At 42.9% G+C, this 25966-nt stretch overlaps 2 protein-coding genes and 1 long non-coding RNA gene across 5 annotated transcripts in view; 2 read left to right on the top strand and 1 right to left on the bottom strand.

Annotated features, from left to right (window-relative positions):
- Positions 1-7170, top strand: part of ARMC2 (armadillo repeat containing 2) — an 85904-nt gene extending 78734 nt beyond the window's left edge. The window contains exons 18-19 of the mRNA XM_018563738.1: positions 5915-5918; positions 7160-7170. The gene's annotated coding sequence lies outside the window, so the exon portion shown is untranslated. The remainder of the gene's footprint in view (positions 1-5914; positions 5919-7159) is intronic.
- The window catches only part of SESN1 (sestrin 1), a 148314-nt gene continuing 122418 nt past the window's right edge, over positions 71-25966 (bottom strand). The window contains exons 2-11 of one of the 3 annotated variants that reach the window (XM_018563744.1): positions 7313-7378; positions 5689-5889; positions 5118-5300; positions 4706-4946; positions 4653-4661; positions 4303-4443; positions 3641-3747; positions 2882-3072; positions 2223-2367; positions 71-1060 (exon numbers count right to left, since the gene is read on the bottom strand). In XM_018563744.1, coding sequence (XP_018419246.1) covers positions 974-1060; positions 2223-2367; positions 2882-3072; positions 3641-3747; positions 4303-4443; positions 4653-4661; positions 4706-4946; positions 5118-5300; positions 5689-5889; positions 7313-7378 — 1371 coding nt within the window. In that variant the 3' untranslated portion in view covers positions 71-973. Of the gene's footprint in view, positions 1061-2222; positions 2368-2881; positions 3073-3640; positions 3757-4302; positions 4451-4652; positions 4662-4705; positions 4947-5117; positions 5301-5688; positions 5890-7312; positions 7379-9528; positions 9595-25966 lie in introns of those variants that run through there. The other 2 variants (XM_018563745.1, XM_018563742.1) reach the window with 2 other exon arrangements.
- Positions 9534-22978, top strand: LOC108792869. Its single transcript, XR_001941602.1, has 3 exons — positions 9534-9611; positions 19061-19067; positions 22968-22978. It is a non-coding gene; the product is annotated as an uncharacterized LOC108792869 (long non-coding RNA).

Raw genomic sequence — 25966 nt, 5'->3', positions numbered from 1 at the left:
TACTGGTTCATAATACAAACCCTTCCATACATTTAGTTTTCCAATAACCAACTTTTTTTGTATTATTTCCTCTAAACATTCACATCTTGATCAAGTTTGAAACGCTGTAAACCACGTGTGATATTTCAGCAGCTGCCAATGACTTTAAGAATGGTTAAGTCACACACAGGCGACCTACAATCCCTCCACCCTGACCACTACTAGACAGACAGCAGTGTGATACAACAAAGTGTGCACCCCACAACTGAAGAGGTATTTCACTTTCCCTGTAGTCAGAGAATGGTAAAAATACCTTCTGAAGACTGGAAAGAAATGGATCTATACAGATTTTCAGGAAGACAATTTTTTTTTTCTTGAACATATACTATATATTGATATACAATATATACTTGTCAATCACAGCTTTCTTCCAGCACTATATAAAGCCAATAGCTGATATCAGCAACAGATGTTGGGAGATTTGTTAACTGCTGTAGATGGCCAACCATAAAACATGCACAAATGTAAAGGAATGCACACTTCCGGTGTGTATTTATATAACAAGGCTCAGGCTGTAGCAGTGTTCATGTACTTTTATTTATATAGCTTAACTGGGAGGCCCACGTCTCATTAACACATCAGCAGCACCACTATTGACCCAAATGGGAAATCATAGTGCATGTTTCCACGGTGCCTCGTCTTCAATGCTTTCTAAATGTCCATCACTGCAAAGACACGCAACATCACTGGATGGCAAAAGACCAGACTTGCAGGTGTTCCAGCAGGACAGCAAGGCATCATCTTTCAGGACATTCAAATGTCAGTTCAATGTGAGAAATCAGTGGCACAAACCAAACAGCTGATATGATGGCAATTATGGCACAATGGACTTCTGAGGAAAAGGTAGCTACCACAAAGGCGTGGGAAGTCGGCAGTGCAGAAAGCAGATTTCCCTGTTGAACATTCGTTTTGAGCGATCGTTCGGACAAATCAATCAGGTCATATACCAGGTGATTGCTCGTAGAGCATACAATAGTTCAGCTTGCATCCTCGCTTCCATAAGAAGCAAATTAACATGGACCTAGAACAGAAAGATTAAGTATTCAGCTCAAAATTCACTTCCTCAAGCGATGCTACATTCTGCCAGGCAGAGTCATACAGTTTCTGTGCAGAAGTTGCAAGCAGTGCAAAAACAAACAAAGCATATGGGAAGAACAAAGTACAGATGTCATCATGAAGACATTTCCCGACTCACAACTATACAGCAAACCACCAAAAAACCTAAACAGAGAAATGTTACCACGGCTGACCCTTCTGAAAATTGTGCTCGGCTAAAGCCTCCACGCTCACCAACCGAAAAGGAGGCATGGAACAAGTTCTTCAGAACTACTGATCTGCATAGCTCCTCTAAATCAAGAACCAAGAAGCACTGGTGCCAGAAAACATGCATCAGGAGAGGTCAGCAACTAGAACGTTCACATTTCTCCCACATACAGGTTTTCCTTTGGTATAATGTTTGGTACTTTTGATCCCTAAGGTCCGGAGGGGATGCACTATTGGGAAAAAATAATGCATACGTACAAAACTGAACCGGTCAGAGCATCAATCGCACAACTGGGCCCATGCTGGAATTGTATTTGATTAGAATCTGGACAAAGATATTTAGATAATTGGGCACTTAGCAATAGAGCTCTGTCCCATGTTAGGTGGGGACTGCAAATCCACTTTAGCCATTTGCAAAAAAAATAGATATATTTTTAAAACAAAATACCCTGAAGCCCTCATTCACACTGTAAATCGGGCGACACGTACTGCTCCGTATCGAGCAGCTCCCGGGAAGGACAGGTACTGCGTGTGATTAGTACCCAGCCCCCGTCCTTCTCTATGGGACTACGTGGCCGTACGCCCCCCCCTGCGCTCACCTCAGGTGCACGTTTTGCGGCTCACACGCAGACAGGATCCGTCCTGTCAGCGTACTCACCCGCATGGACGTGCAGGGCGGGTGTGCATGGAGGGGGCGCGTACGGCCGCGAAGCCCATAGGGAAAGACTAATCACATGCAGCACCTGTCCTTCCCGGGAGCCGCTTGGTGTGGCCGTGCATGCAGCACGGAGCAGATTCCAGTGCGAATGAGGCCTAAAAGTCAGTTTGCCTGTTTTGCATCTGTCAATATCTAAACTGTATCATTAACCACTAGAAAGATGACATGGTTAAATACTGAAAACAGATTTATTTTCACTCACCTTCTCAGAATGCTTGAACTGCCTCCAGAAGTTGTCATACATTCGTTTTGTCGTCTTCTCTGGACTACACACCACATTTTTTATGTAAACTTTAAAGCTTCGGTCCAATAATTGGTTTATTTCTCCATAGTCATAATCATCATACCTGCAGCAAAGACAAAAGGTGTAACAATTAACATTCTGTTGCTATAGTTTCGTCAAACTGAATGCAGTTTAGACACATCCAGGCTGATTTGCTAAAGGAGTGGAGAATCATCACTCAAAACTGAGTGAAGGTTTGCTTCAATTATCTGAAAGTAAGTTCTTGTCATATTTTATCTGCACATGATTGGGTATTCAAAGTTACCACAGCTGCTATTTATTAAGTGAAGAGTCTCAACTCCTTCAATAAATCCACCCCTTTGTATATATGTCCAAGGCTTGCCATGCATGGACCAATACACTGGAATGTAATGACTGTCTTTGATTAGTCTGAATAAACATTAGTGCTCTAAAAGCATCATTTACACCAGGTTATGAGAATACATCACCCTGTCCAAGACAGTTATTACTTCCTACAGGAAGTCCTGTACCACTCTGTCGATTCCAAAATGTTCAGACTATAACCCAAGGTTCCAAATCATCTTCTGCATACTAAATCGTACCAGTTAGGAGCTCACCTTATTCCAAACATGCAATGTACATAATTCCATATGGCCCGTCTTAGCGTTGAGGTATCTACATCGTTGTGCATGGCCATGGTGTTATATGTCAGATTATATGCAATGTGAAATTTCTCATCAAGTAGCTGCCCAACATCTGGATAAAGACGATTCACTAAAGAGTAACCGTGGTCTTCCCAGCTGAAATCCTGCAACAAAACATTGAAATGGGGCTTTAACAATAGTTTGCAGTGAAGGAAAATGCTTTATTATGACGACTTTTGTATACAGAGATTGCATTCATTTTAACAGAAGTTTACAATTGAGCGCCATTCTCTCATTGGTTTCATTGCTTTGGGATGTATGTGCAACAGAGGAAAATCCCCAGGCATTGACACCTAATGATATCTAAACACAGAGGAAGAGTGTATCATTGGACTGAGGACTTGGTGGATACCAATCACTCCTCTACACCAGTAAAGCTTCCAAGAAACAGAACTAGTTTATACCGGTTGCACACAGTGATCAGACGTTATCGTCTCATACCATACAGGAGATGCACAAGAACAGTTTGGATAGGATCAAATCAACTCATTGTTAAATAAGCCCAAATATACTAGAATGCCTTTTTCCATCACTGCTGTGTTCAGTTTCCAGTTTCATTTCTGGAAATGATCTGGCATTTACTGTAGCTTGACCATGATTTAGGGGCGAGAACTGTATATTTGATAGAGAACGAACCATAACATATCCATGTAATAAAAGATGATCCTTTACCTGCACTCGAAAGGTGGGAACATGCATTCCACGGCGGGAGAAGTCCTTGTAACCATAACTGGTGTCTTCAAAATGTCTGGAGACTTCTCGTGCCGGTGGAGGGTCATCTTCTGTTGGAAACAGAATATCATCAATGTATTCATTTATTACATAGCCAGGTTTAGATAACAAAGGCTTAAAATAAAAGGTGATAGTTTGTAAAATATAATAACATATGATAAAAAGTAAAGCAATACATGTTGGGTATGACGTTGTGTGGTGTAGGATAAGCAGGCTTCATGCGTGCTGTCCAGCCAGGTTTCCGCTATACCCACTATGTTGGTCCAGGTTACATCACAGTGGAGAGATGGAACTCTGCAACTGTCACAATGATCCGAGAAATACAGTAGGCTCTGCTTGACCACTACTGTAGTCTGAGGAGGATCTTGTGCGATACACACAGGTCCCCTACTAGTATCACTTGTTAGTCATTAGGTTACAAGTATCAAATAAGACAGATGTAATAGCTTTTCCAAGAAACAGGTTATTAGTCAAATGCACAGTCCCTAAACCTCCAACAAATTTTATATGCCAGTTTCTACCACTAAGACTCACAGATTTAGAACATAACATAAAACGCCAGGGACTAGGTGGAGATTCCAAACACGCAAGTTAAAATGTACCTATAGCAAAAGCCAGCATGCTTTCGGTCTTCTCTCTCTCAAAACGTGTGGCCATCTCTTCCTGGCTTGCCTCCTCTTCATCTCTACATTCCTGAAGCTGCTTCATCTTCTCCATCAGAGCTTCCACTTCACAACACGAATCTAAGCCCTGTACAAGTGAGACACAGAAACCATCAGCCTTCATGTCCTGACATTTGTTACTACTACTACCAGAACCTAGATCCATCTCTGGGCACTTCTACATTTCATAGTTATCCCCCAGCAGTATAAAACAGTTCCTATAGAATGACTTCTTCACATGATGTCACTAGGTTTCCAAACACCAGACCCCAAGCAGCTGAATAGTAGACGGCTGATACCTCTGAAAAAGGGCCTATATGTAAACAATGGCTCATATGCTAACTTACCATACTTCCTGTTGTGCGGTGGCTCTCATCCCCTCTATGATTGCCATTCGTTATATCACAGATACAGTAGTTACTGACGGAAGGGGGACGGAATGTGTGGCCTCCATCATTGTGAATTTCTGGACTTATTCCACAGCCAAATGTAAAAGAAGCCAAGGAGTGGTAGTGTGTGAGCAGGACTACAGCATGGATCAGCTCTGCCAGGGACCAGCTGTGCTCTCCTGTCTTCAGCAGTTGCTGCAAACACAAAATGAGATATAAAGTCAGTCTATCAGACGGTCTCATCTCACATCAATGCACACACGTAATAGGTTGGACTTGATGGACTTACGTCTTTATTCAACCTCACATACTATGTAACTATGTAACATCACACAATTCTAATGTCATCACTCGGCCATTACTCACCTCAATGTGTTCTTTTTTGATCAGCCAAGGTCTGTGTGCCAGTAGCTTGTTTAGCTCTCCTAGGTTACGGAGCTTCTGTGGAGCGTTGTCAAGACCATTTAACCACTTCTGGTCCCCTCCGCTATGGATAAAGTCATTGACGTGCAGGTTAACCAGGTAGGTGCACTGATGCCTGGCCGCCGCCTGAAACAAGAACATTATTGGATATGAAATGGACTGCAAGTCTCTTGGTTGTTAGGATGAAAGACTACGCTAATGAAGACTGCACCTAAAGCAACTGTTGTGTTACAAAGTATACAATCTACAAACCCGTAACAAGCAATTGTGCTTAGAAATGCGATTATAGGCATGTGTGCATAAGTGATGTCACAGGCAGGAAGATATCTACTAGAGGGAGATACTTCTATTCCTCCAACTAACAGTCTGAGCACCAGCAGTGAACGCGCAATACTTTGATTGGGCCTTAAATACAAGAGGTGCTCATTACTGTCCAAAAATGCTGAACATTGGGGGCATCACTTCCATACATCATCACCCCGAGACAAGTAAATACAAACAGAACTAGACTCACCATGATACCAATGTAGTGCTGATAACAGACAGGTAAGGGACCGTCCATCTGCAACAAGTAATGTTGTGTTTTCAGGAAACTCTCCAAATACTGGGGGTGGAACACCATCACTAGGGTTATGTTATCCAAGCGGCCCATGTCAGTAAACACGTCAGCAAACACTGAATGCATGTTAGCATCTTCGTTCCCCACTTGTAGAATCTGTGGATAGATTAAAACATATTAGGCTAGTCACTTTGACTTGCATGTCACATAGCAAAATCAATGTAAATCTGGTTTGCAAAACACATTAGATAACTGAAGGACAAAAGGAATATTATAGGTGGAAGCTAAATAGACTTCTAGCATTGCTCCTTTCATTGCCTGGGAACTTCTTTTCTTTCTCACCAGGAGGTGTCACTCTTCCTTCTATAAAAGTGATGTCCTCACTGTGCTGCATTCTCCATAACAAACTATCAATCTAACAGGAGCAGCGAGGCACTCACACTGCGAGGAGGATTAGCACTGGGAGCCAACCAAGCTCTGCTTCATTGTATGTTACTGTCCATATAATAAGAATAGGAGAGTCAGAGTGATGACCTCACCGGTGTACTTCTGCCACTTCAATGTCCAATCACAGGCTGTGGCTTGTCTCAGACCGGACCAGGAACTGCTGAGGGCAGTGCTATCTGAATCACAACACTGTCCGCACAATATGACTAGGACAGTTCAGCTAAATATATCAAATCCATATATCTGGAGTTGCGCTTTCAGCTGCTCATACTTTCCCAAAATAAGTCTTTGTAAAGTCACTAAAAGAGAAAAGTAGTAGGTGTGCTCTGAAATACACATATACTATAGAATTATACAGCAAGAGAGCTACAAGGATAATGATGAGCTACATCATAGAAAGCAGAGCACCAATGCAGTTCAGTTCGGTTTGGTTGGGTGATGTACAGATTCCCCACTAATGGGGTCTAAACAGTATAGAAAAAGGAGGTCTTGCAAGTCAATAAGAAAACACAAAGAGAACAAACCTGCAGGTACTCACAAGAGTAGAACAACAACAGGCTGTAGGACAATGAGTAAACCGGAGCAATGGAGGGATCCACGTGATACGTCCTGTATACCCATATGTGAAGTGTCGACGCGTTTTCCGGGGCACGCCCCTTTCATCTGAGGGGGCGTGCCCCGGAAACGCGTCGACACTTCACATATGGGTATACAGGACGTATCACGAGGATCCCTCCATTGCTCCGGTTTACTCATTGTCCTACAGCCTGTTGTTGTTCTACTCTTGTGAGTACCTGCAAGTTTGTTTTTTACTTTTTATTGCATAAACCAATCTGCAGCAGGAAAGGCGCACCTCTTTGTGTTTTCTTCTAGATGTCCCAGTCTCCCTGACTGTAGTGGGGCTGCATCCTGCACATATGCCTAGTACTTCTTCCTTGTGAGGGATGAGGAATGATTGTCTCTGGTGCTTCTGCATGAGATTTTTTATATTGTTATGATCAGTGTGAGAACGTAATGAAAAATGTATCTCTTGATCATGAGGGTATTTTCCATCACGGTCAAAGGATACTGAAACTCTGCAGACTAGATACAAACAATACTGTCACATAAGGGAACACAAAATGCCACCAACCTCTTCTTCAGGGATGAATCTGCTGGGACCTTGTCCTAAGGGGCGAGGGATTCGGACTCCCATTTCCTAGAAGAAGAAAGTCACCATGATGAACATAAAATACACCCAGATCACCAATCCTCCACAATAAAAGATGAATACATAAAACGGTTTTGTTGTATGACTTGGAATCGCCATGCAGGGGACATTCTATACACCTGGGAAAAGCTTTGTCTGCTGCTTTCACTTTACACTTTTCTTATGATGACATCGGGAGATTCCAACCAGGAATAGAAGAGACAGCAAAATCTTTGTTTCCAAGAAATGACACAGTGACGCATTCGTTAAGAAGCCTCAATAAAACAGAATGTGGGCTCTCATCTCTATAGGTTAAACTCGATGGACTTGTGTCTATGTAACTATGGACACGCTCTCCTTAATTACTGCACAATGTTCCCTCTGATATGTACAAAATGATCAATCGCTCTCCAATTTATAAATCTCCATTAAAACATACTTGTAATTACTAATACTTTTTCATTCTGATATTTTTCTTTCATGAAGATTTAAGTGGGACAGAGTCCATTGTACTTGCACACGGGGTGAGCAAACGTTTGCTTTGCAGCAGCCGTTCTTCAGCTTGACCCGCATTCAAAGAGGTAAAATTCTTCACGCTCGCTAAGCATCCCATCCCCAACACTCAGACCCGAGAATGATTCTATCTACAGAGCATTACTTGCAGAACTAGACATGAAGGCTCCTAGCTCCTCTGTATTGAATTGGTGAACTTCTACAAAGAACAAATGTTTTCTCTGCTCGTCACTCATGGACTTGGAATCCTAATCACGTCTATTCTGCGTCCAAGTGCTTTCACAAATCAAGAATGGATCTTTACTGGAACACATCAATATGCAGACCAGCCAGTGTTTATATACAGGACATATAAAATAGGACTTCACACTGAATAATACAAAGCCATGAATGGCTGTCTGAACATCTACTGGCTGTGGTCTAGCTAGCAGTGACTCCATACATAAATCACTGCCGTATACAAAGAACTGTCAGTCGGTGCACATTACAGGCACACGAATGATGTCACCAGCAGTTAGTGACTTGGCATGTGCAAAGTGGTGAACACAGGTAGGTGCGCTCAGCACAAAGACAAAGCCTCTGCAGATGCTGGAAGATGCCTTTGTTCCCCAACAGGTAGCTGCTGCAGAAGCAATGCATCACTCCGACTATACATCCCATCATCCAGCCTGCTTACTACAAAAGTAGTCCATGGACTCGAGGAGGGTTGTATACCTCCTAATTACAGGGGCAAAAGTAGATCGGACACATTTGCTATCAGAAAGCTGTTCTAGGCAAATGAACATTGGATGGATAAAATGCATTAGCACGAAAGTCAATGGCAATATAATCTATTATAGGAGTAGAAATGTGCCGCGCTATTTTTGGTTTGAATATAAATACACAAAAACACTATAAAAAGGTAGAACAGTAACCTTTGTCAGTACCAAGTTATTTTAGTACCAATGCATTCAGATCTTTTATAGGAACATAAGAAATCGTTAACAAAAAAAATCACTGAAACACTATAAAAGGCAGATAAGATGCATTGCCATAGAAGATACATTAGCACTATAGAGGCAGATAAAACACACTGGTAATATAAATACATTGGCACTATATAGGCAGATCCAAATACATTGGCATATGATATACAATACATTGGCACTGAACATGTCCAGACTTCCCCATAGAACCAATGCACTCTCTATATGATGTGATGTTTCCTGGCAGCAGAGACTTGTCCATACATGTTATGTCCATTAGAGGGTCCCATCTCCATCTCCTTCCTCCTCCCCCCAGTAACACAGTAAACAAGTCATCCCCTCAGCCATGATTAAAAGGGACAATGAACTTGTAGAAGACAAAGCGGACCTGTCAGTGATAGAACAACATCGCTGGCTATGTAACTGATGCTCTACCCCCCATATAACGAATGATAACCAATGCATCGTACAATAAACCTGAACCTGGTAACAGCATACAGACTCCGCAGCACAATGAGGGGTATCAATAAAATCAATCAAGAGGGTCAGGCAGCTGATCCAGGGGGAACACAAGGCACGATCATTGCTAGAAAGATCGCTCGCAGGGCACAAACACAAACGCTGCAATGAATGGGGAGAGAGATCGCAGCGGCGATCAATGACTCATATAGCAGGGCTCACCTGTGCCTTGTTGCTGCACCGGCTGCAGATGATCTCGGAGACTGGCAATGCTGCTCGTGGTGACAACCTCATGCTTCCTGTAGGTTTTATTCCGGTCCGCTATTGTTGTGACTTGTAGCCGGGACTCCTATCTCTCCTCTCTCCGCACACACAGCCAGCGAATGCTGCCCGCAACACAGCTTCATAAACAAGTCCTGGCCAGGCAAACTCACCGCCTCGTACACGCCCACATGGGAGGCTTGACCAATCAGGCCGCAGCTCACGGCCAATTGGAGCTAAGCGAAAGCCTGATGCTGAGGGGGCGGTGCTAGCAGTGCCCTGATGTAATGGGGGTGTAACTCCAGTCTGTGAAAAACAAGATGCTCTCGCTCTGAAAAACACCGGGCTGAGCTCTGCAAACAAGTCTTTTTTAGTTTAACTCATTGCACTCTGCACACTCTCCGCACACATCCAGCTCAGCTTCCTAGAAGTCTCATAAAGAAGCTGCTATTTGGATAAATAACCCCCTCCCCCTAACAAAGAGAAAGACCCCACAGAACAAGAAGCCTTATGTCAAACAGCCATGGGGAGGCCTAAAGAACACTTCTTGTTGTTATTATCTAATTCCAGGCACAGCTCAATTCATATTCTGCCTGTCAGCCAAAAAAATGGGACAGGTCCCCAAAATTCCAAACTCTGCACCCCCTATACACCACAGGCCAGGGGTGGACAATCTGCCTTTGTCATCACTTCATTACACAAGTCATGGTTCTGCTGCACAAATCATCTGTCCACATTCTAGAACTTTCCACAAGCTGTTGTTGGTAATAACAGCACAGCCGATCCACTTCTGACTTTTTCTCTGAAGGCCTCATTCACACTGGCATCTAGAGGACACTTCTAAATGCATAGAATGATTTTATGGTGTCACTCTAACTGAACGTTTGCTGCATTTAGGAGCATTAAGAGGAAATAGAATTCTGTGCGTCCAGGATACGACTAGACACTAAGGCATCATTCAAACCCATACTTTATTATTATTATACAGGATTGATATAGTGCCAACAACTTGTGCAGCACTTTACAAAATGCATTCATAATGCATAATGGAGGAGACAGTGCAGTTACAGCAGGAGGTCTTGAGAGGACAGTTTGGGTGGTATTCTAAGATGAGGTGGGTGACGTAGGTTGAGGCGAAGTTGTAGAAGGCTTTGTACTTTAGGTGTGTTTAGGGATTCCTGAGTCAGGAACCTGCGCTTCCTTCAGCAGCATAATCTTCTGTTTACAAGTAGCAGCTGTCACCTATTCAAGTTAGTGATCAGGAGACAGTGACCCCGTTGAAAGCGGCAGAATGGTGGTACTTCTCCCCAGGCTCCAGCAGCCCGTAGCCTCTTCTCCACCAGGCTCCTGCAGCCCGTAGCCTCTTCTCCCCCAGGCTCCAGCAGCCCGCAGCCTCTCCTCCACCAGGCTCCAGCAGCCCGCAGCCTCTTCTCCCCAGGCTCCAGCAGCCCGTAGCCTATTCTCCCCCAGGCTCCTGCAGCCCGTAGCCTCTTCTCCCCCAGACTCCAGCAGTCCGCAGCCTCTTCTCCACCAGGCTCCAGCAGCCCGCAGCCTCTTCTCCCCCAGGCTCCAGCAGCCCGTAGCCTCTTCCAGGCTCCAGCAGTCTAAGGACCTGTCATATCATCTTTTTTTTTTTTTTAAATCAAATCATTTTTCTTGAACAGTTTTGTAAACAGTCAATAACATAGATCAACAGACAAATAATAAAAAAAAACATCTAATACGGTGTAATGCAGATGTAAAATCTGCATTACATGTTACTGTTACAGCCTGGGGGAGTAGAGGCTGAGGGGACTGGTGTAGCAACCAGGCAGGATTGAGAATCAGGTGAGTATATCTTTTTTATTTTAGATCCTAGACACAAATGAGCACGTAACCCTTGCAGTGTGAGGGTAGCCCGACTGCAAGGGTTAATTTTGTAACTGGCCGGAGTTCTTCTATAGTAAACCCAAGATTACATAAATCAAACTAAGACTGATGCTGTACAGCAGGCACCTTATCAGGGCCCCTCTCCCTCCTGTATATGGCTTAACAATTGTACACAAGTACCATCTTTCTAAAGGTCGCTTGTCCCCATGTTACCTAGTACTGTGGGTGATCCAGGTACGGGGGATGGGGGGGTACATGTCTCCCTATTTCCTCAAACTTTGCTAGTGATCCAGGCAATGAGTTCACAATGAAGCAGCTAATGAACAGCATCATAAAGTACATCTGCTGTCTTTTTATGAAAATGAAAATTCCCTTGATGTCATGATGATGCATTGGATTCAGTACTTTGAGTCACTTCCCTAGTATAAAGGAAAAGGAATTCTCACACTCGTTTACAGCATGTATGTTGCAGGTCTGTGACTCAGAAGAAAATTAGCCAAGAAACTTGCCTTTTCAGAAGGAAATAAGTAATGTCAGTCCTTGTTTGTCTTTCATGACCGGTGTGCTTTTATTTGCTTGGTTTAGTTATAATAAAGGTACCTAAAATTATTAAAGGATAAATGATCCTTTTTATTACATGCAACAAGTTATTCTTCTGAAACCAGTTCAGTCCCATATATCTGCAGCCATAGATAAGGCACAATAAAATATGGTCTAAAGAGGGAAAATAACTGACCTCCAACCTGATACGGTGCAATGTGTCTGATGTGATTATAAGGTATCCGGCACACCAAAAGCAACACGACATGGCTGAGCTCCACTTTATCAGTACTGAAACTGTGTAGTACTGACTAGTAACGTATGAGTACATAAATTAATTGTGGGGTGCCATAAATGCACAGTACAAAAAAACATGTTTTATTAAAACCTCAACTGTTTTGAAAAGCATAAAATCATTTGAACACATTTAAAAGCCATGCCTACTTACAGCTAAAACCTCTGACTGGTCTGCAACGATAAGGAGAACAGAGTCTACATCTATTCTTCTGGTACAATATGGGGTACACTAGTGAGACAAAGACTGAGGTGCATGCATTCTGTTACTGCCCCCACATCTGGTAAAAGTATCAGAAATATTTATAGGGTCATTCACAAAAGGGTGAAGAGTTTGGAGAAGTGATCAATCTAGGACAGTGGTGGCGAATCTTGGCACTCTAGCTGTGCCAAAACTACAAATCCCAACATGCATCTGCCTCTGGGAATTATGTCTATGGCTGTCAGAGCCTTGCAATGCCTCATGGGACTTGTAGTTCCAAAACAGCTGGAGTGCCAAGGTTCGCCACCACTGATCTAGGACAACATAGCTGAACTGGAAAGTGAGCTGAATTGGAGAATTGTTCCCAAATCAGCTATGTTGTCCTAAATTGATCACTTTTCCTGCCTTCTCAAACTCTTCACCCTTTTGTGAATAACCCTGTTAGATACAGGTAAGTATCCATTCCTACCTAAAGTAGGGTATACACATGTAGATTTTCACACACACGTTTGTAAGAAACATCCCGTCACAACGTTTGACAATGCCATCAGAGACTTGGCGATTGCTATTCGATTTAACATTCGGTTTTGGAATGAATGGAGTTTCCTAAATGATACCCACATTCACTGTTAGAATTTCAATCAATCAAGGACAAATGTCCAGCATGCTCCTTCCAAATTTTTTCAGCACTGCGGTCGAAATCAATCACGTTCTGAAATTGCTTTTGCTTGTTCAAAATTCTAACCGTGTACACCCTACTTACTATACATGAGTTAAAGTAGTATTGAACCCTCAAATTGTATTTCAATAATGAATCCAGATCAAACAAGTATATATTGCCCAGCAAAGTACAGTAATACCTTGGCTTACAAGTAACTTGGTTTGCGAGTGTTCCCTAAGACAAGCAAACATTTCTGAAAAATTGTGCCTTGATATACAAGCAGCGTCTTGCAATACGAGAAACATTTTGTAGAAAAGCACCACCCGAATAAGGCTGTAGCAGTGCGTGCAATTAATCTGTTTAACGGCAATGCAATTGTGCAATGCACATTTCCACAAAATCCTCAAAAGGAGGCAACAGCAAGTGTCATTGGATATATTCCTTGTTAAGGTTTCACGAAATGATTCCATTGAGCCGAGAGATAGCAGTGATTCCGTTAGTGATAGTGAAAGTCGCCCTACACAATAATTCTCCCCTCTCTTGTCCCCCTCACACCAGCCACGAAGGTACCTGTAATTGGTTTATTTTTCTTTATACTTTGTACAGTGTTATATTACAGTACAGTATTGTAATCATATTTATATGAATATCATCTGAATTTCCATTATTTCCTATGGGGAAATTCGCTTTGATATACAAGGGCTTGGATTACAAGCATGCTGCCGGAACGAATTATGCTCGTAAACCAAAGTATTACTATATTTATTTTTGCCCAAGCACTTACAGTCATCATGTTTCTAAATAGGCAACTCTCTCAGCTCTTCTTCCTCAAACTTCCTGTCCAATAAAAGATACAAAAAGACAGCACAATCACCAGCAGCTGTTGATCTACTAGCTTGGAGAAAGGAGCAAGGAAGAGGGAGGAGCAAGGGGGAGGGACGTGGCTTGCTCTGCTGTGCCTGTGTATTTATGGAGACACACACAGCTTACTAGCACACACAAGGGTGGCCCATAGGACCCTGCAAGGGAAAGGAGCCACCCTAAAACAGCATATCAGGTCCAGTGCTCAATGGACCAGCTGATTCTGCTGGAAACTAAAGCTTATAAATATCAAGGAGCAGCATTCATTGCAAGTGATTTAAACTGCAAATAATAAGCAGCAGTCATATACTGCAAAGCAGCCCACATTGTTGAATGTGATTAAACATTATCAGGCCTCATGGAGTAATGATGATTGTGTATCATCTCTACTGCTAAGTTCTATTGTGTAAGTCCGGAATGTTGCTTTGTTAAAAGATAGATGCACATTTACAGTAGAGAGATAGTGACAGTGCAGATTTCCCATCTTATAGGGTACAGCAAGAATGTTAATTGTTTCAATTGAATTTTTCTCTTAGCCTCTTCTCCCCCAGGCTCCAGCAGCCCGCAGCCTCTTCTCCCCCAGGCTCCAGCAGCCCGCAGCCTCTTCTCTACACGGCTCCAGCAGTCCGCAGCCTCTTCTCCACCAGGCTCTTGTACAGTGTTATATTACAGTACAGTATTGTAATCATATTTATATGAATATCATCTGAATTTCCATTATTTCCTATGGGGAAATTCGCTTTGATATACAAGGGCTTGGATTACAAGCATGCTGCCGGAACGAATTATGCTCGTAAACCAAAGTATTACTATATTTATTTTTGCCCAAGCACTTACAGTCATCATGTTTCTAAATAGGCAACTCTCTCAGCTCTTCTTCCTCAAACTTCCTGTCCAATAAAAGATACAAAAAGACAGCACAATCACCAGCAGCTGTTGATCTACTAGCTTGGAGAAAGGAGCAAGGAAGAGGGAGGAGCAAGGGGGAGGGACGTGGCTTGCTCTGCTGTGCCTGTGTATTTATGGAGACACACACAGCTTACTAGCACACACAAGGGTGGCCCATAGGACCCTGCAAGGGAAAGGAGCCACCCTAAAACAGCATATCAGGTCCAGTGCTCAATGGACCAGCTGATTCTGCTGGAAACTAAAGCTTATAAATATCAAGGAGCAGCATTCATTGCAAGTGATTTAAACTGCAAATAATAAGCAGCAGTCATATACTGCAAAGCAGCCCACATTGTTGAATGTGATTAAACATTATCAGGCCTCATGGAGTAATGATGATTGTGTATCATCTCTACTGCTAAGTTCTATTGTGTAAGTCCGGAATGTTGCTTTGTTAAAAGATAGATGCACATTTACAGTAGAGAGATAGTGACAGTGCAGATTTCCCATCTTATAGGGTACAGCAAGAATGTTAATTGTTTCAATTGAATTTTTCTCTGTAATTCCTCCTAAAAATTAGCAGCACACTTCCCTAGGAAATCTGGTGCCTTGAGCCTCATAGCTGTATATCTGAAATAGGAGTGCCCCCTTCCTAGGTAAGCTGGCAATTACAGGGAAATAAATATCAAATGTATGACTCCAAGGAAGAACACCGTATACATCTGACACTTAAGGTGCCCATACACTGTGCAATTATCGCACGATAATCGCAGGAAATCCCGCGATCGTACGATAATCGCAAAGTGTATGGAAGGCGTGCGACCGTTTTCAGTGTACGGTCGCACGTCTTTTGTCTAAGGAGCATGCTAGAAAACCAGCCGAGAATCGTACGATTTTCGGCTGGTTTTTAGCATGATCGTAAGATCAATGCCGCACGGCCAAGATGGGCAGATCGTATGTTTTTTTAATTACTTACTAAGGTCTTGCGATGGTTGTAAAGTGTATGGCCACCTTTAGATAAAATGAACCAAATGACAGGAGAACCTAAAGACGGAGCTGTGCCACATCCCAATGTGTGCCTCTGTATTGATGAAACACATGAGGATTTCCATGGCTCAGGAGAAGTATGCACATGCATCTATTGGGGCTCATTCACATATTTGCATGTGTTGTGTTTTTGGGCCCAGAAAAACACACCTGCATTATTTTTGTCAATGCAGCGCCCCACAATGCACAGATGTGAATACTTGCTATGGTGTACTACAGTGACAAAAAAAAAAGCTGTCCTACAGCACAGGTGCATTTTTTTCCTACTGTATTTGTGCATGGGGTTGCCATTCAGAGTAAATGACAACGTACCTATACAGCATGTTAACCTTAATAGCAAATTTTAGCATTCATTACTGCAATACACATATGTGAATCCACCCTGAGTGCTTGCTTCTAGGTTCTTCTGCCACTTGGATTACTTTATTCAAGGGACGATTTGATTTAATGCTGTTAATAAACATAGGTAAGCAATAAATGGGATGACATGTATATTTTATAACTTATATTTTTAGTACAGTGAGAGGTCCAGCTGAATATTACTGCTGAGTTCCTAGAGTGCTGCTTGGGTTAAATATCCTGACTAGACCAAAGGTGCTTCCCTTTCGGCTCTGCATTCATGCTACAGTTGTGTGGAAGGTCAATTACTTCAGCAGCAGAGGAAGGGTGTGCAGTGTATCCTTTCCTTGCCAAATAATATCACATGTGCTTGCAGCACAGGCACATTTCTCATTATCCTTGCACTTTCAAGAGCTCTAATCAAATTGTGACAGCAAACGATTGATTTATTTCATTCCAAAGCATCTAATGATTCAGACCACCATATATTTTCCAAATGTATGTATTACAATGAAATGCTGTTTTTTACTCCAAGCTAGTGCCAAGTAAACTCCAAAAGGTTTAGAAAAAGGATTGAGGGAAGCGATCCCTCAATTCGAAGCTGGCAGACTGAATATCTATGTTTGTTGGCCTAGAGTTCTACTGGGTAACAGTGATAATCGTATTAGAAATATGTTTTTGATGTGGGCCTGTCTAATTTGATGAGAACTATACAATTCAGGAAGTAATTTTGATCAATTAACTGTATGATACAGTGGACACAGGACAAAATTGCATACATACAGTATATTAAGGTGGCTGCTGATTTACCTGGTTTCCTAAGCAATTCCCTCATTAACACTAAATAAATGACCTTATACTACATTGTAGCAAAACAGTATACTATATAGTACTGTATACTGTAGTAACAAAAACTAAAAACTAGTAAAATAAAGATGAAAACTTTTTCTATCAGCAGCAACACCTGTTTGATAAACCAGCCAATAGCAGTAATTTTATTTCCAGGTGATAAGAGGAAGGCATAAGTCATGGGTCTTCTAACCAGGATCTTAGTTCACTTCATCGGATCCCCACAGCCATGTGTGCACAATCATGCTGTCTTGCAAGCTGATTACTCATGTGTCTGGCATACTGCATCAGGTGCCAATCCAGGCATGAGCAAAGTTGGCTCTCTTCTGGCTATCGCATGTCTTCTACCTGGTGAGCATGCAAGTGTTGTACAGCAGGAACAGCAGAGGCCAGTAACCATATGTGTTTCAACAACTTGCCTGGAACCTTCTTGGAGTTGCTGGGTGACTGCAAGGAGAACAGCTGGCACAGCGATCAGGTGCTGCCACCAGCTCCTATTATGGGGACACGTTATTGGTGAACTAGGGGGTGATGCAGCTAGGGGCTGTTGGCTTCTTTAACATGTAGACAGTTGTCAAACACTTGCACTCTAACGCAAGCATTGAAAAGCTAAATGCAAATGCAGCATTTGACCTGCTTTGCAAAACCATCTCAAGAAGACCAGCTGCATCCAAGGGGGTTATTCACAAAGCTGCCTAAGGCAGCCAAGTGAATAACCCAAACTACGTTCGGCTATTCACTCCGGCTCAGTACGGCTGATTTCAGTGAGCCAAAGTGCAGAGGGACTTCGACTCAGCCGATCCAACATCTGGATCGGTGAGCCGAAGCTCCGGCAACTGACTCGCTGCCGTTCGTCCCTATTCTCATAGGGGCCCCAACGGCAGTGTGTGAATAGGCGTATGCCGCCGAGCGGCATTCGGCCCAGCTATTCTGCTTGGTACCTCTGAGGTACCGAGCAGAATAGAAAATAAGTCAAATGAATGAAAAAAAGATTGAAAAAATATTCTAAAAATGTAAATAAATAGGAAACTTTTAAAATATTTTAAAGAAAAAGAAATACTAATAAAAGAAAAAGCAATTGGGTGGAGCTAATGGTGACAGCTAGCTCCGCCCAACTGTTTCCTGTTGGCCGGCGCCTGCCACAGTCTTGTAACAGGTCCCGGCCAATGAATAACAACTGGGCGTCACAGCCGGCTCCACCCAGTTGTTATTGTTTAATGACAGATCAGTGTCCCCAGGTCATTGGGGGATGCTGATCTGTCATTACAACTGGGAGGAGCCAGCCGTGAGATAACGGCTGGCTCCACCTAGCTGTCATTTGCGTGGAGAATGGCTGGCTCTTCAGCAGGTCGTTCTCCCTGCTTCGGCTGTCACTTTGGCTCAGTCGAGCCAAAGCATATGCCTTCGGCTCGGCTGAGCCATTCGGCTGTCTTTGGTTGCTGTACGGGCTATTGTGAATAGCCCGTATAGCAGCCCTTCGGTTCGACTGAACCGAAGGGCAGATGAGGCAGAAGAGAGCCAAAGGATCAGCCGAAGCTACGGCTGTATCCCTCAACTCCATAGTGAATAACCCCCAAATAATTGCAATGCAAACCAGGTGAAATGCAGCCTCAGCAATGTTATCCACACTACACTATTGGAGTACATGGAAATCTATTGACCAGAATTTTACATACAACAATTCTAGTGTGTAAGAGTCCTGTAGAAGTTAGTGAATCACAGGTGTGCCCAATGTTGTTCTCCTAAAAATATTCCCCAAGTGCACCTAAGGAACTCAAATATTGAAATAAGCAGCAGTCCCAAGATATGGTAGGCCCAAGAGAAAGAGCAGTACCAATGTTTAGGCCCTGCTGGAGCAAGAGGGAGACAGATGAGATACAAACAGCAGGTTGGAATGAGAGAATCATAGCAGATGTGACCAAGAGAGTCACACCAGGTGTAAGTGAGTGAGTCATGGGGAATGAAAGACCTAAATGAAACCTGTCACATTAAATGTCCTAAGAAACTAACAGTATTGCATAACAAAGCACCACATAGTACCTGGCAGTATTATCAGTTGAATATAAATTGCCCTCTGAGTACCTGGGAAGCCCCTTGGACTTGACTTATGTGGAATCCTTGACTTCACTCCAGTTTGTTGCTCTACCACAAACTCCCACAAGCCTTCAACCCACAGCAGCATGCCAGCTTCCTTCCACTGGCTACTGAGATTGTGGGGTGGCTGGCTAGGTATCAGTAAGTCTGCACCTGGATTACTGGGAGGTTCACAGATAATAATTTAGTTCTAGCTGAAGGTACTGCCGGTAACCTTGTGGTGCCTGTTGTTAAGCAATATTGTTAAATTAATATGCTATTTGACATGGCAGGTGACCTTAAAAGTGAACTTTACTTTGTTCTTGCAGGTGTTGGGGAGTAAGCCCTTATCCCTGTGTAAGCTTCAACATGAGCGACTTAAAGCTTAAATAGGTCTTCTTCTGCTTCCTCCTGCAGAGCAATGGGCTGCCGGGGAAGTGTAGGGAAGGAAAGTATATGCAGCTGGAGGGCAAGTGACATTTAACTGTTGACATTTGGGTAAAATACTTGTGAGAATTGCTGAACATTAGAAGCAGCAAAGTTCCTCTTTCCATAACTCTTCACTGCACATAGGGCCCGTTCACACCTAAATGTTGCGATAATCCCACGATACTGTGCGATTAACGCAGGCTATTGCACAGTGCACCTAGTGTGTGTTACCATGCACATGGTGCTTTGTGTTGCCATTCATTTGAATGGCACCCCAATGTACCTCCCGGCCACAGTGCGGTGCAGCACAGCATGGGGTACCACAATACCATCCACTGTGGTGGAAGAAAGTAGTGCACAAACTACTTTTTTTCACCTCACTGCAACGCACTACATGGTATTGGGGTACTGTGTGTTGCAGTGCACTGTGGCCAGAAGATGTGTTGGGGTGCCATTTATATGGATGGCAACACATCACACGTAGCGCACGCTAGGTGCACTGTGTGTTTGCATGCATTAATCGCGCTGTATCATGTGACTTAAGGTCCCCACACACCTTACGATAATCGTACTATATTCGCAGGAAATCCCGCGATCGTACGATTATCGCAAGGTGTGTGGAAGCCGTGAGACCTCTACTACTGTAAGGTCGCACGACTTTTAACTTACGGACATGTTCGAAAACCCGCCGAGCATCGTACGATGTTCGGCGGGTTTGTGGCATGTTCGTACGATAAAAGCCGTACGGGCCCGTTCGCCATTGCGGTCATCGGAAGCCCGCCCCTCAGGGGGCGTGGCTTGCGATCATCGCAAGTACGATCTGCCTATGCAAGATAGGCAGATCGTACGTTCTTTTAAGTACCTTACAACCATCGCAAGACAAAAGTCTTGCGATGGTTGTAAGGTGTGTGCCCAGCCTAATAGAATGCTTAGAATACAGTTTCTGTAGGCAACACAAATGGTTCTTCCCTTGAACACTATGCTAGACAAGTCCTGTAAATAAAAGTTCCTCTATCTATTTAGAAGTTGGAAATACAGATAAAAGTATTAAGCCTCTCTCTCTCTTTTCTATAATGAACAGGGGCATAGCTTAATAAAACACATCTGGTTCTGACTAAATATAATATGCGGGGCAGGGCTTGGCAAATTCTTATTTCTGGAGTAATACAGAAAATGAAAAAGATAGGGATTATATTTTCCAAACCGTCTTTATTAACCTCTGGTGAAGATTTAACACCAGACAGACGGCATTTATCATTTTAGTCAAAGGCTTAGTGCAGATTTATATTGTCATTTTAAAGACCAGTCAAAGCTCTTATGCATCCATAACACACACAGATACACAAACTGGTGTTACAATGTCTGTTTTGTTCAAGAATCTATTACATTACTTTATTTTGTATACATATGTAATACAATAATAAAATAAATTTACATTAATGTAGTTTTTTTTTAGCAGGAATTTTGGGTTAATTTGTGAAAATGTGCTAAAATGAAGCTTGTTAGGGGATTACTTTCATATGGCGTCGCTTGTTTCCTTGACGTCATCGAGGATGGAATAAGTACCCTGTAGACTTGCATGTACTCGCCGCTACTTACCAGCTTCTTTCATTGCTCTTTTCTGTATAACAGAAGGCCTGACATTATCATCTTACATTCCCAGCAGACCTTAACATGCAGATGTACCATTGTTATAATGGCTGTAACTGCACCGTTTAAATGAGTTTCAACTAAATGTCATTTAGGTGTTAAGACCAACTATTAACTATAGCTCTCATTATTTAAAAAGAAAAAATTAGGACACCGCTAAGCAGCTTTTGTGAGTATCAGATTTTGCAGTTCTCCTACAACAATAGCTGCTAAACCAACGGACAGATATGGAACAGCATTTCTGGCTATCTTTCATACATTGAATTATGTGTGGTAAACATATAGAGGACATCTCTACAGCTTTCATCCTATCAAAATCATGCTTTTCTATGACTGACAGTCACTCAACCTCAGTGGAGTAGGTATTTCCCTTTATAACTTTTCAGAGGACTATTGCAAGTTTAACAGGGCTGTGGCTACACATCACAGAGGCTTACTGTAATACTTGCATAAACCCACAGCAAAAGCTGGTGCAATGGGCTCTGTTTCCTATGCTTCATATAACCTGTGGAGTCAGGTATAGGGATTGGGGAGAGCTTTGGTCATGACTGGCCAGGCCAATCCAGTTTGTACAATAGATACCACCGGTACCTGCCCCACATCAGAACAGAGCACTAGAAACATTGCTCTGGCTGGACAGAGCCATCATCGTTGCAAGGCATTAGGTTAAATACTACAGTGGGGCTTCTATCACATCCAGATAAGTCTACTAAAAGAAGATGGTTCCTTTACGCAAGTAAATCCTAGAACACGAATGTCTGTGTAAATTAACAGTGTAAAGATATAGTTATTTTCTAGTCTGGCCAAGGCAGCTTCGTTGATGGATGACAAGCACAAAGAATACAGTTAGTTTGGTTTGGGTAATATTTAGCAAAGTGTCTGAAAGAACTAATTTCATGTTTCTGGTTTAACTCCCCATACTCCTGGTCCCCCCAACTGTTTTTCATAATCCCTTAATACTTAACTTTTTTTCTGGTAGTGTTCAGGTTGGTCCAATGATGTCACAGGGCCTTCTTCTCCGGTGGTGGTAGGTGCATGTTCCTCCAGGACAGCACAGACCTAAAGTAATGGTGTTTGAGCATTGAGCTGTCCTACCTGATATGATGTCTTACCCCTTGGGATGATGTCCATTTGTCAGGGCTCAGGAAGTGGATTGAATGATGCCGTGTGAGCAGAAGTGTGAAGTCTATGGGGAATAGCGATAGAGGGGATGCAACTATTACAGTCAAAGCTGTTTTTTAAATTTTAATGATGCTGGGCTTCTTATTTTCAATTAATCTCTAAAAGGTGGTTTTGGGCTACAACAAAGAAATACTGGTTGACATGGACAATACGGAAAGCTCTTCTTCAGACCCCTTATATATGAGGTGTATTATGAGTTTATTGCTGTCTTTAATGTGTTAAAAAAAAAACTGCCCCAAGAAACAGTTTACCGGCAAAACTGAGATCACTTATTGTTGATTGTTAGTTAAGTGTGACCTGATCTTGGCTGTAGAATAGAACAGGTGAATGAGACATGCAGGATGCCAGAAGTTGTCACAGTAAGTTCGCATACAATTACATCATTGAACAAACATCATGTGCTGTAAAGAAAATGAAAATACAACACCTGGATTAGAACAGTGACTCAGAAACCTGTGCTGGTACAAGGTGTTTTTCCGAGAATGTCATTTTACATCCTTCCTAAATCACATTGAGCCCACTTTCCCTTTTGTGACAAGTAAGACTGACCAGTCCAATCTGACAGACAAATGTAATGCTAATTTGGGCCACTTAAAAAGGAGCATAGGAGGCAATAAGGAGTATGATATTCTTAATATTGCACATGGATTTTCAAGCTTGTTGGAATCCTGTGTGATGTGGCAAAACATTGAGAAAAGGGAAAAGAAGGTGTTAACTGCACATGAGCCATTTCAGTCTATTCAGTAAGCCTCATAATAAACAGCAGCATACCCTGCTGTTACAAAAAGGGGCATGTCTGGTCATCTACTGCTAGTACATACCACCAAAATTAAGGACATGAGTAATAGGGATACCTTAATGCCTCGGTTCTCAACTGGTGGTCGTGACCCGAAAGTGGGTCGCGACCCAGTGTTCAGTGGGTCGCTGCATGCCTTCCACTTTTCTACGTGAGAGACTCCTCTGAGTGTCAGCTTGAGGTGGGATGGGATGGGGCTATGATAATTGCAGAAACGTCACCAGCACACCAAATCCTTATAGGATCAAAGTTCGTAGATTTTATTGCAAACTCATGTCAGTTACACAAGCGCTTTCGGGGCCACACAGGGTCCCTTCATCAGGCATAGCAATGACGATGCCTGATGTCATTGCTATGCCTGATGAAGGGACCCTGTGTGGCCCCGAAAGCGCTTGTGTAACTGACATGAGTTTGCAATAAAATCTACGAACTTTGATCCTATAAGGATTTGGTGTGCTGGTGACGTTTCTGCAATTATCTGTATTTGGCGGCGCCATCCGCAGTCATTCCGAGCACCCCTCCCCGATCACGGGGTCATACCGGTAAGGAGTGCAACTAGCCTTTTCTTTTTTCTGGGATGGGGCTATGGGCGCAAGGGCGCTCCATCCATATGTGCATTGCTTACAGCTCCCTCACGTGTCTTATAGAGGTGCCTGGACCGGAGTGACATCACATTCTGGCTCCCGGCACCTCTACAGGGCGCATAGGGAGCTGTACAAGCATTGCACACATGAATGGAGCTCCATCACAGCACAGCAGCCCACACTGGACCCCAGGCTGAGGATCCACTTCTGTTCTCATAAGGTAGGGAGACTAGGTGGACCTTGAAACATTTTTTTGGAGTCTGTGTATGAGAATGTCTGTGAGATTGTGTCTGTGGTTGTGTATGTATGCCAGTGATTTTGAGGGCCCATGTATTCGCATAGTACAGTGCAATTAACGCACTGTATCACGTAATTGCACCTACTGGTGTGGGAGGTGTGTTGCGTTGCCATTCATCTGAATGGTACCCCAAACATATCTCCCACCCACAGTTTGTATGCCCGCACTGAAACTCATGGTACCTTAATGCCATGCGTTTCATTGAAGTGCAACTTGGGTTGCGACTTAATGACGAAGGACAAATGTGGACCCTGAGGTTACACAGGTTGAGAACCACTGCCTTAATGCATAGCAGTAGAAAGGGCTATGATGCATAAAATATTGGGCTTTCCTTAAAAAGTCATAGTTAAAAATATCTGAGCATAAGTGGTCTGTGGCAGGAAAAAGGCCTCAGCCCTGGGGGTCAGGGGCAAGTAAAATGCCCCAACATCGGTGATCAACTATGCAAGTGCATGAACCCTCAGACAGCTTAGCTAGCCTGTTCAATTCTCCAGCAGCCAGCATTGGGGCCATCCATTCGATTCTATAGCAGACAACGTGGTCTGCTGGATGCACATTCACTTCTATGATGGGACATGTTCTAGACACGCAGGACTGTAGAATTCTGCTGATAGCCAGGACTGACTTGCAGACTCCAGGATAGTTGGGGGCCATGCTAGTATACTGCACTAATAGATGAAAGTGCCAAGCTAAGCATGTGTGCACTGTGTCCAGGTACTCATGCACAGTAGTCAAAATATTTTTACCCCCCCCCCCCCTTCCCCACACAAAAGGGAACAGTCCTTTCGCTACACATGGCATATTGTGCATATATGTTCAAAGAACTATCAGGAAAACAGGAACCAAGTGCATATAGAAGCTGTTACTGCAGATAAGCTAAGGCTGAACTCTGGGCACAAAAACTTTAATTAAGTATATTCCTCAATAGTCACAAATAGGATATAAATTCACTTTGTGTGTACCAAATGCCTTTTTAAACAAAGATATTACCTCGTCAGAGTAGTGATGACATCAACACTGTGCTATACATAGCCTATGCAGTCAGCAAAGCTGTGGGAGGGACCCAGCAGGCACCACCCACTACAGGCTCCCTGTAGAGAATAACAGGAGGGGGCGGATACAAGACCAGTCACCCTGCACACAGAGAGTGAGCAGCAGTGACTGGAACTAGGAGAAATACACAAAGAACATCAAGATTCAAGTAAAAACACACATGCCTCTTGTATTAAGACAACATTTGCTTATCCCGGAGTTCAGCTTTAAAGATGTGTCTCCTAAAACAGTTTTATTTTCTAACTCTTACTATCTGCAGTTTCAGCGTTATTTGAAGGATTACTTACACTATACTACAGGAGTAATGTGTTTAAAATCTTCATACCCCATAGAAAGATAAAATCTTTGTCAAAGCATCTGATGAATGCACCTCATCTGCACAAGCAATTCCTTAGTCATATTACATCAGTCTTCTGCATTTAGGAGTGTCTATTACAAATCTGGCACAAATTCAGGCACCATGATAACAGCGATTACATTTAAGATGCTGTGTCAGTGATAGAAATTGGCATCTTAAAATAATTTCAGTGATGAGATTAGAAACTGTTAAAAAGTAAAACTATACATATAACGCACAGGAACTCCAGGCAAAACCTTTCTGAGGTTTGGATTGTGTACGACAGACCTAAGCTAGCCATACACGGCTTGAAATTAGGCTGATTCCTCCAGAATTGGCCAAAATTAGAGCCATGGGTGGCCCTGATAGCAGAACCCAGTACAACAAAAGTTGAATAAAAAATGATCTGTGCCGGGTACAAACAGTGGTTGCATCCTATCAGTCACT

The sequence above is a fragment of the Nanorana parkeri genome, unplaced genomic scaffold, assembly GCF_000935625.1.
Source record: "Nanorana parkeri isolate BGI_ZX_2015 unplaced genomic scaffold, ASM93562v1 scaffold691, whole genome shotgun sequence".
Classification (NCBI taxonomy): Eukaryota; Metazoa; Chordata; class Amphibia; order Anura; family Dicroglossidae; genus Nanorana; species Nanorana parkeri.
This window is presented reverse-complemented; position numbering and strand designations above follow the sequence as displayed.